The sequence below is a fragment of the Mirounga angustirostris genome, unplaced genomic scaffold, assembly GCF_029215605.1.
Source record: "Mirounga angustirostris isolate CCGP_5_RB_7025 unplaced genomic scaffold, mMirAng1.0.hap1 SCAF_5, whole genome shotgun sequence".
Taxonomy (NCBI): Eukaryota; Metazoa; Chordata; class Mammalia; order Carnivora; family Phocidae; genus Mirounga; species Mirounga angustirostris.
The window spans coordinates 114,707,068-114,717,192 of NW_026991713.1; the positions used below are offsets into that span (position 1 = coordinate 114,707,068).

Consider the following 10,125-nt stretch of genomic DNA (forward strand, 5'->3'; position numbering starts at 1 on the left):
AAATCAGTAAATAGTATAAAAGTGTACATTGTGGGAGGGAAACTGGACCCAAAAGTTTTCATGATGTTCATAACCTAGTGTCACCATGTCTGCTTGCAATTTTTTAATGTTAACTCTACCATTTAGTCACCTTTATAACTTGGAAAAGCAAGTTGTCTCCTATCTTTCTGGGTTGGATGATTTTTTATCCTATATCAAAGCTAACAAAAATATGTAATTTTTTCCCTTTTCTTTAATATTTGAAGCAAGGGATTTTTCTTCTGCTTGTATTTTCTTTGGGGTCAGCTTCAGTTAGATATAATTTAGTTACAATAAAACTCACTGTTGTAAGTGTGCAATTCAATAAAGTTTGAGAAGTGTATTTAGTCATGTAACCCTCACTATAATCATGATCTAAAACATTTCCATCACCTCTAAAAGTTTATTTGTGTCTGTTTGGAATCTGGCCTCTGGCAAAGTCTGATCTAATTTTTATCTCGGGAGTTTTGCCTTTTCTAAAATTTCATATAAATGAAATAATACAATATGTAGGTGTGTGTGTGTACGTCTTCTTTCACTTAGCAAATTGCATTTGAGATTTACCCATGACTTTGTATGCATATACAGTTTATTACATTTTATTGCAGAATAGTATTCTATTGTTTGTTTATCCATAGCTGGTTGAAGGACATTTGTGTTGTTCCCAGCTTTTAGTGATTATGTATATAGCTACTATAAACATTCAAATAGTGGTTTTTGTGTGAACATACATTTTCATTTCTCTGGAGTAAATACCTACAAGCAGGATTGCTAGGTTATATATTATGTATATATTTGGCTTTATAAGAAACTGTGAAGACTGCTTTCTAAAGGGGCTGTAGCAGTTTGCAGCCAGTAAGGTATGAGAGTCCAATCATTCTCCATTCTCACTACTGTCTGCTATTGTCAGGATATTTTATTTTAGCTATTCTAATGGGTGTGTAGTGTAGTCTTTTAAAATTTACACTACAGGGCACCTCGGTGGCTTAGTGGGTTAAGCCTCTGCCTTCGGCCCAGGTCATGATCCCAAGGTCCTGGGATGAAGCCCTGCATTGAGCCCTGCATCGGGCTCCCTGCTCAGCGGGTAGTCTGCTTCTCCCTCTCCTCCCTGCTTGTGCTCTCTCTTGCTATCTCTGTCGCTATTTCTGTCTGTCTCTCTCTTTCAAATAAATAAAATCTTAAGAAGAAAAACAAAATCAAAATTTACACTACAGGGCGCCTGAGCAGCTCAGTCTATTATGTATGGGGCTTTTTTTTTTTTTTTTAAGATTTTATTTATTTGATGGAGAGAGACACAGCGAGAGAGGGAACACAAGCAGGGGGAGTGGGAGAGGGAGAAGCAGGCTTCCCGCAGAGCGGGGAGCTCGATGCGGGGCTCGATGCGGGGTTCGATGCGGGGCTCGATCCCAGGACCCTGGGACCATGACCTGAGCCGAAGGCAGACGCTTAACGACTGAGCCACCCAGGCGCCCTGTTTGTGTTTGTTCTTACATCAGGTTCACATTGTCTTAATTTCTGTAGCTTTATAGTAAATCTTGAAACTTGGTAGCATGTATCCTCTAACTTCATTCTTCTACTTTAGTATTGTCTTGGCTATACTAGGGTCTTTGCATTTCCAAACAAATAGAACCACCTTGTCAATTTTTACAAACCTATTAGGATTTTGAATAGGGTTGTATAAAGGAAGCTGTTTTGGTACAGAAATTTAGATCCTTCAGCTAAATTTTATTCTATAATTTTATTCTATTAAATCTTTGAATATGTATATTTTTCTGGTTTGTCTGTTAATAACTGATTTTTTAAGTTTATAACAACATAAATTTATGATAGTAACATATACTTATGGTATAGAGTCATATTTGCTTAATTTAGTGAGAGGGGAAAAATGGTGTTCAAACCGTGGGTCATGAAATCAATTCAGTGGTCCTTATCAGCATTATGTGAAATGAAATAGAACAGGAAATATCAGAGTATATCATATTTAGTTTTGTAAAACCTTTATACCAGCAAGTATATATATCTATGTTCTGGGTCATGTTGTATAGAATATTTCTTATTTTGAGTTGTATTGAAAGCCCATGGCTACCATATGGTGCTGTGTTTTACAGTTTTAGCCCCACAAATAGCCTTTTTTTTTTAAATTTATTTTTTTATTTAAAGATTTTTATTTATTTTTTGACAGAGAGAGAGACAGCGAGAGAGGGAACACAAGCAGGGGGAGTGGGAGAGGGAGAAGCAGGCTTCCCTGCCGAGCAAGGAACCCGATGTGGGGCTCGATCCCAGGACCCTGGGATCATGACCTGAACCGAAGGCAGATGCTAAACAGCTGAGCCACACAGGCACCCACAAATACCCTTTTTTAAGTTGAAGTGTAGTTGACACCATTTGGTTTTAAATTAAGAAATATTGCCTGGGGGCACCCCGTGGCTCAGTCGGTTAGGTGTCTGCCTTTGGCTCAGGTCGTGATCCCAGACTCCCTGCTCAGCGGGGAGTCTGCTTCTCTGCCCCTCCCCTGGCTGGTGCTTTCTCTCTCTTGCTCACTCTCTCTCTCTCAAAAAATAAAATCTTAAAAAAAAAAAACCAAAAAAACATTGTCTGATTACAGACTATAATTATCAAACTATTTTTTAAAAATAAAAATACAAAGGATAGCATATTCAATTCAATTAACTTGGAGGTATGAGGGATAACTTCTTTGAATGGATTTTATATAAATCACAAGTATTTGAACAGATAGATTTAACCGGATTGTAGGAAAGAGCACTGATCTAGAAGTCAGAGAACTTAATTATTATTTTCAGTGTTCTTAGTTAAATCCCTTGCTGTCTAAGCTTAAATTTCCTTATTTGGTAAAGATAGAAACAAATCTTTAGGTCATTTATCTCTCAGAGTTGTGGGCATGAAAGAAATCTGGTAATACTTTGAAAATAGTAAAGCAGGGGCAACTGTTTATTTACCTCCCCAGTGCTGTTGAAAGATATCAAAATATGGGGCCACCTAGCTGGCTCAGTCAGAAGAGCATGTGACCCTCTATCTCAGGGTCCTGATCTGAAGCCCCACGTTGGGTATAGAGATTACTAAAACAAAAAACCAAAAAATCAAAACTAAAACAGAAAGAAAGGTGTCAATATATGGATGTAAGCAAGCTTAGTGATGACTGTAGTTAATTCTGGCTCATGTGGAGACCAAATTTAAGAATATATCACATTAAAAAAAAAAGAATTTATTGTAAAGGCAGTTTTTAGGCAAACAGGCTGGAATAATGGAATGTAGAAAGGGCACATCGACCACCTGGCTAAATACAGACAAGCCCATCAGGGGACCCACCTCAAAATATCCATAGGCCCTAACTAACCAATGGGCTACTTACAACTGGGCACAGTTCCCAAAAAAGGGAATATTCCATATGTTGCCATACCTCCTCGTCTTCCCCCTTTAAAAACAGCCCCCACCCACTGACGCCTTGCAGACAGCCTCTCTGCTGTCCTGCCCCTGGCCCCCTTGCGGTGGATTCAATAACCTTCTATTTCCTTCTGCTTCACTTGAATTCTTTAACTGCTGGTGCTAGTGGCTTCCACCCAACTGTGGCCCCACATTTGGGGGCCCCCATCTGATCAAGAGAAGACACCCTATTTGGGCACCAAATATATCACATTTCAAGAACTTGGATGAAATAATGCTTGGATTAATGAAAATATTAAAGAAAGACTATTATGTCTATTCCAGATAATTATGGAGAGTAAGCTGTTTATTGATTTATGGATCTGGGAATCTGGTGGCTGGGGGTAGTTTTCTCATGTAGGAGACTGAAATTTTTCCTTTTACAGGTTGAACATTTTATGGTCTCTAGTAAAGATAATATTCAATAAATACCTATTGATGGGTCAGTTTTTAAAAATGTGACTGGGTCATGTTATTATCCCTATAGTTATTGTGATTTGAAATGACTTAGTGGAGAGATGAAATATGGATTTTTAAATGATTTTTAAATTAGTTTGCTTTTTGGCCATTGGACACCACTATTCATAGCTCATTATTTCAAAAGCATTTAATGTTCTTGTTGAAACGAAAATCTTGAGATATAGGGCCTTTTACACTATTACAAAGCAGTTGATAAAGAAAGACAACAAAATGATTTTCTGTAATCTAGATAATGCGTACCTAACTTCAAAAGTGTAGGGAGATATTTGCAAAGAAGAGACAAAGAAAAAGCGATTAGGATGGGATAACACTGAAATTATGTGTATTTATTTTTAAATTGTGAGTCTCTACAGGTACAGAGCATCCTTGTTCAACCCATACCCCCAGTGTGTAGTACATTGCTTGGTACAGAGCTGTCAATGATAAATGTTTGCTAAATTTTAAATGAAAAATTGAGGGTGCAGGAAGTTTAGAAAGTAAAGTCTGAGTCGCGTTATGTCTGAGAAGAGGAAGTAAAGATTTGGATTTCTTCATATTCTAGCCCTTCTTAATCCCGTATCAGAATTGGTATCTCTTATTCACTGACACTTCCTAATCAAGCAAATTCTGCCAATTTTCACAGCCTTCTCGGGGAAAGGATTTTATTCTCTAGAGTCACCCTGTGGCGCCACCTGCCGGAGATGTCGGGAAACTTCGCACTTAAACTTCCTCCCTGGGCTGTCCTTTACGCTCCTCCCCGTTCTTTTTCGGAGGCTCCCCTAAACGCATGCGCTTTCGATGGGCCGCGTAGACCGCGAGAGACTACAATTCCCAGAAGACCATGCAAAGAAAAAAATCCCGTGGTGGCGGGGAGGAGGAGGGAAAACGTGAGGGCTCGCGAGAGAACGGGATTGAGGCGGCTGCGCGAAGTGAGCGGAGCGGGGTGGAGAGAGTGAGGCGGAAGAGGAGGAGGTGCCGTCCCACAATACCAGGCGGGAGGGCAGTCGGCGGTTTGTATCGGGGCTGTGAGGTGCTCGGCTCCTCGGCGGACCTTGCTGCCTCTGTCCCTTTAACGCGAGAGGAAGCGATGCAGAGGGGTGGAAAATGGCAGAGCTGCAGATGTTACTAGAGGAGGAGATCCCGTCTGGCAAGAGGGCGCTGATAGAGAGTTACCAGAATCTGACCCGGGTGGCGGACTACTGTGAGAACAACTACATCCAGGTGAGGGGCGCGGGCGCGCGGGCGGGCGGGCGGGCGCTGGCCGGCCGGGCCGAGGATCCACAGCCTGGCGCCCAGTGACCAGCCCACTGGGCGGGGTGGGGAGCTGCCCTAACCTCCGCGGCTGCCTCAGCCCCAACCCCAACCCCCACCCCCCGCCGGGGAGAGCAAGTGGCCGCGCTGAGGGAGTCGGGCTGCGATACAGGAAGTGGCTGTGGTGGTTGAAACCGGTAGAAGGGCAGAGGGAAGATGGGCGAGGGAACCCAGAGCTCGCCGCCGCCGCAGCCCGGCGCCCCCCGCTGTCCGCCCCCCCCGGGCTGGGCCCCCCGGGTCGCGCGCTGCCCTCGGCAGCCTGCCCTTCGCTGGACTCGTGTGGGAGAGCCGGCTGCCCCTCCGTCCCGAGAGGCGTCTCGGACGGGGAGAGGAAAGGGCAGGGACGAGGCGCGGGGAGGAGCGGCAGAAGGGAGAGGAAAAGCGGGGTGTGTGTCGGGGAGGGCGCGGTGGGGGCGATTATGTCAGTTCAACCCAGAGGGTGTGTCTTTTATTTATTTATTTTTTAAAGAATTTGTCATGAGTCACATTACACAGACCTCCCCGAGGAGAGGAGGAAGCGGTGGGGAGTGAGGGAGGGCGTGTAAGAGAAGTTAATCTCAAAATTCCTTTAACTGAAGGTTTGTAAATTTGCCTGGTTGTCCGTTTTCAAGTCGGGTTTTTTCCCCCTCATCATTTTCACTTCCGCCCCACCATAGTGTATTCTAGAGCTTGTTAGGACTATCGTTATTATAAAACGTAAATTATTCTTAACTACTTGGAAAAACGTCTTACTCTCTCTTCCCCAAAAGTGCTTGAACTGTTGGCTTTATAAGTAACTTAAAATAGAACGGTTGTAACCGCCGGTTGCTTATTTTCTGAGGTTTTTCTCTTTCCGACCTAAGTAAATGCATAGAATATGAATCCAGATAGATTATCGAACATATTTAGTCCTAGGACCATAAGATTAAATGTTGTACATTTTTTAGGGCATTCTTGAGCCCTTATTTATGACAGATTCTCGTTTGTTTTTATTTTAATGATTGAAAGTGATTTATGTTTTGGTAGTTTGGTTTGTAGATCTTTAACTGGGTAAACCAACAGTTTGCTATAGAAGCAAATAAAGAGCAGAGAGTCCTTTGTATCAATATAATGGCATCAAAAATCCTCTTGTTAGGATAAGACATAACCCAAACGTGCGTTGAAAGAATCGGGTTATTGCGATACAGAACTTAAGTATTTATAGAAATGCCTCCCATCTGATTATCATTTTTAAGAACCAGTAGTTTTCTGTGTTGGCAAATGCTTTTATTTTTAGAAGGAGATACTGTTTTCAGAATATTTTGAATATTTCTCAATTTCCATATTAGTAACATTCTGTCTTCAGTATCAGCAGTAGGAATTTATCTCATAAACTTCTTCAAGCTTTTACTTTAGTAGGAGTTCTGATAAACTTGTTGAATGCCCACCACGGTCTACTGTATTACTTGTTTTTGCAAACTTTGTAGTTAGCCTTTTAAAAAAAAATTCTAAAATCTATAGGAACGTGAATATAGTTTTCAAAGAGAGAAGTGGTCTTGTAGTTTTGATATTAACACATACAACGTGTATTCAACCTAACACGAAAAAGCCTTAAAATTGAGGTGAATCTCAATTTGCTGAAGGTTTTGAAGATTTTGAAAGTCAGAGTGAAAGCACAGGAAGTTAATTTGCCCCCAATCCAGAAAAGTCATTTCTTTGTAGAAGTCAGTAGATGAGTACTTCATAAAAGGGTGGCTTCTTTTGTTTTGCGGGTTGGGAAATCTGACAAATGTATGGTGTGGTAACTGCTATGTGTTGGCAAATGCAAACGTGTTTTAACTTGTCTGTTGACTACTTTTTTTTCAGGTAGTTGTGTGCTGTAAGGTTTTCATTTTTTTCCTCCCTGACCTTGTTTCTCTTCTCTTGCCACTATCATGTAGCTCTGAAGCACTTTTAAACTTTATTGGTAATATTCCTAGTTAAGAGAAATCATGGTATTTCTCTTGTAGTCTCTCTTAAACATGTTAGTACCATGGTGCCATAGCCATTGCCAGTGGCCCCAAATTGTTTTTGGTTGTTGTAAACTTGACACCAGTGAGGTATTCTGATTTTCCTGTGGGGGGGGGGGGCGCGTGGGAGATGAAATTCACACAATGTTTGTTTTAGTAGCCTTGAAACCTTGGGCAGCATGATGCAGGCTACTAACTGCTTTCCTGAGATGCTCAGGTGGGGTCAGGCTCAGAAAGGCTCAGAGATGATGGAGACTGTGGAAGTTGATACAGTAGCTGTCTTTGTGGCATGCTGTGCTGCTAACTTTGGTGCTAGATATATCCATTTAGATGTCTTTTGAGATCTTTCTATATCCTTTCTGTGACCCTGATTGGGTTATAACCAACTTCCTACATAAACATACAACCTCTCAGGGAAAATATGCAGTCACTTGTGTTTTGAGAATTTTTTATACTCAAGATGAGTTAATTTATTGCCTGGGTGATTTTTATCCTGAGTTCAATTTTTGTTTTGTTTTCCTACAGTTCAGTTCAGGTGAGTTGTTTAGCAGACAAGGTCTTTTGGCTGTAGTGCAGTTGAGCCTAGAGCATGTTCTTAGCTCGTCAGGTCCTGTTGACTTTAATTATTAAATTGTTTTATTAATAGCAAAACTTCTCAAAAGAGTCTATTATTGTAAAAAGGATGGGGCTTTTGAAATTGCTATGGGGAAATAATATTCAAAATATAAAATATTTTTTATAAAGACATGAGGAATAATCTTTGCCTTTTTCTGTCTTTAGTCTGAGTTTTTCTGGTGGGTTATGTCAAGGACAGTACTCCTCAACTTGCACACACTCTTCTGGCCAGTTCTCTTTGCTCTACTTTAGGGTCTGTATTGCCTTTGTCATGGGAACTGTCTTGGGGAATAGGAAGGTAAGCTAAGTGAAAAGGAGGAGAAACTGCTTAAGAAAAGTTTCTCAGCATGCAGATTGCTAGATTGGGGAAAGACATACAAGTCTTCCATACAACTTAACTTGTTAATTTAATTTTTCTGCCTCGCATTCCCCCAACCAGAGCTATATTTGGGTTAGCAAGTGTATTCCTTTTTTTAAAATCTGGGACTTTTTTTTTTTTTTAAGATTTTATTTATTTATTTATTTGTCAGAGAGAGAGAGAGAGAGAGAGAGATCACAAGCAGGGGGAGCAGCAGAGGGAGAAGCAGGCTCCCGCTGAGCAAGGAACCCCATGGGGGACTCCATCACAGGACCCTGGGATCATGACCTGAGCTGAAGGCAGACGCTTAACGACTGAGCCACCCAGGCGACCCTAACAAGTATATTCTAAAGTCTGGGAGTATGAAGGGGATATCATCAGTGAGCTACTTAGTTTACCTTGTTTTTCTTTTTCCATGATGTTAGCTTATGCTCATTGCTCATTATGCACATTTGATCTTGGAAGGCAGGTAATTTTTGAGAAGGAATACTTTGGAGTACGTAAAAGCTAATGTTTGTGATACTGTACAATGTATGCCAGTTATAAATAATGTCAATTATTACAGTAATTCTATGATTTTCTTTTTTTTTAACAGATGATCAGTCTGCAGTTAAGAGGCATCAAGTGCCTAGCCTAAAATTCCGTATCTTGTATTAGACAGTGTCTGGATTCAAACCCAGATTTTCTGATTCCATATCCTCAGTTCCTTTTTTTTTTTTTAAAGATTTTATTTATTTATTTGACAGAGAGACACAGCGAGAGAGGGAACACAAGCAGGGGGAGTGGGAGAGGGAGAAGCAGGCTTCCCGCAGAGCAGGGAGCCCGATGTGGGGCTTGATCCCAGGACCCTGGGACCATGACCTGAGCCAAAGGCAGACGCTTAACGACTGAGCCACCCAGGCGCCCCTCCTCAGTTCCTTTTAATGAATACTGACTGGGGTATTTACCTCAGCATAGAGGATAAAAAGCTTGTGTGAAGAGGGTACTATAATCGCTTCTATTTATTGAGTACCTACTCTGTCATAGTCTTTGCTGATTGATTTGTATTATCTTTAATCCTTACAAAAACTCTCCATGATAGGCAGTATTCTCACAGATGAGGAAATTAGAAGTCAGAAAAGTTAAATGAATTTTGTTTGATTATACAGTTAGTAATTGGCAGTCAGGGTTTCTGCCTAACTCTGAGAGGCTCCACAGGCTACAGTCTTACCATATCACACTGTCTCCAGACTCGAATGAGTCTAGAGCTCAAGAGACTAATTCAGAAGTGTCATGGGAGAGATGCCTGGGTGGCTCAGTCGTTAAGCGTCTGTCTTCAGCTCGGGTCATGATCCCGGGGTTCTGGGCTCGAGTCCTGCATCGGGCTCCTTGCTCAGCGGGAAGCCTGCTTCTCCCTCTCTCACCACCCCTGCTTGTGTTCCTGCTCTCTATCGCTCTGTCAAATAAATAAATAAAATCTTAAAAAAAAAAAATGTCATGGGATAAATAGACTCTTGTTGGGCAAGTCTAGGAACCTAACAACTATTTTATCATTGTTTCTTCTGAATTCCAAGTTGGAAATACAAGAACAGGTATGTTTGTAATTTGGGGGCTTGCCTTCATCACCAAAGTGCTGAATTATAGGGATCAGGCTAGTTTTTCATTGAGCTTAGTGGATCCTTTTCCTTTCTATGCATCCTTGTCTGTTTTTTAAATTCTGATTCAGCTTTGCAATTGTGATAAAATTTGTAGAATAGTTAGTGGAAGTTAACAGGGGCGTCTGGGTGGTTCTGTCGATTAAGCTTCTGCCTTTGGGACAGGTCATGATCTCCTGGTCCTGAGATTGAGCCCCGTATTGGGCTCCCTGCTCAGCGGGAAGTCTACTGCTCCCTCTCTCTGCCCCTCGACCTGCTTGTGTTTGCGCGCTCTCTCTCAAATAAATAAATAAAATCTTTTTTTTTTTTTTTTTTTTTTAAA

General features: G+C 41.4%; 1 protein-coding gene across 11 annotated transcripts in view; it reads left to right on the forward strand.

The window, feature by feature from the left end:
• The first annotated feature begins 4,851 nt into the window (after positions 1-4,851).
• The window catches only part of LOC123840380 (abl interactor 1), a 139,039-nt gene continuing 133,765 nt past the window's right edge, over positions 4,852-10,125 (forward strand). For 4 of the 11 annotated variants that reach the window (XM_064591942.1, XM_064591945.1, XM_064591946.1 and 1 more), the window contains exon 1: positions 4,856-5,139. In XM_064591942.1, coding sequence (XP_064448012.1) covers positions 5,023-5,139 — 117 coding nt within the window. In that variant the 5' untranslated portion in view covers positions 4,856-5,022. Of the gene's footprint in view, positions 5,140-10,125 lie in introns of all 11 variants that reach the window. The other 7 variants (XM_064591939.1, XM_064591941.1, XM_064591944.1 and 4 more) reach the window with 4 other exon arrangements.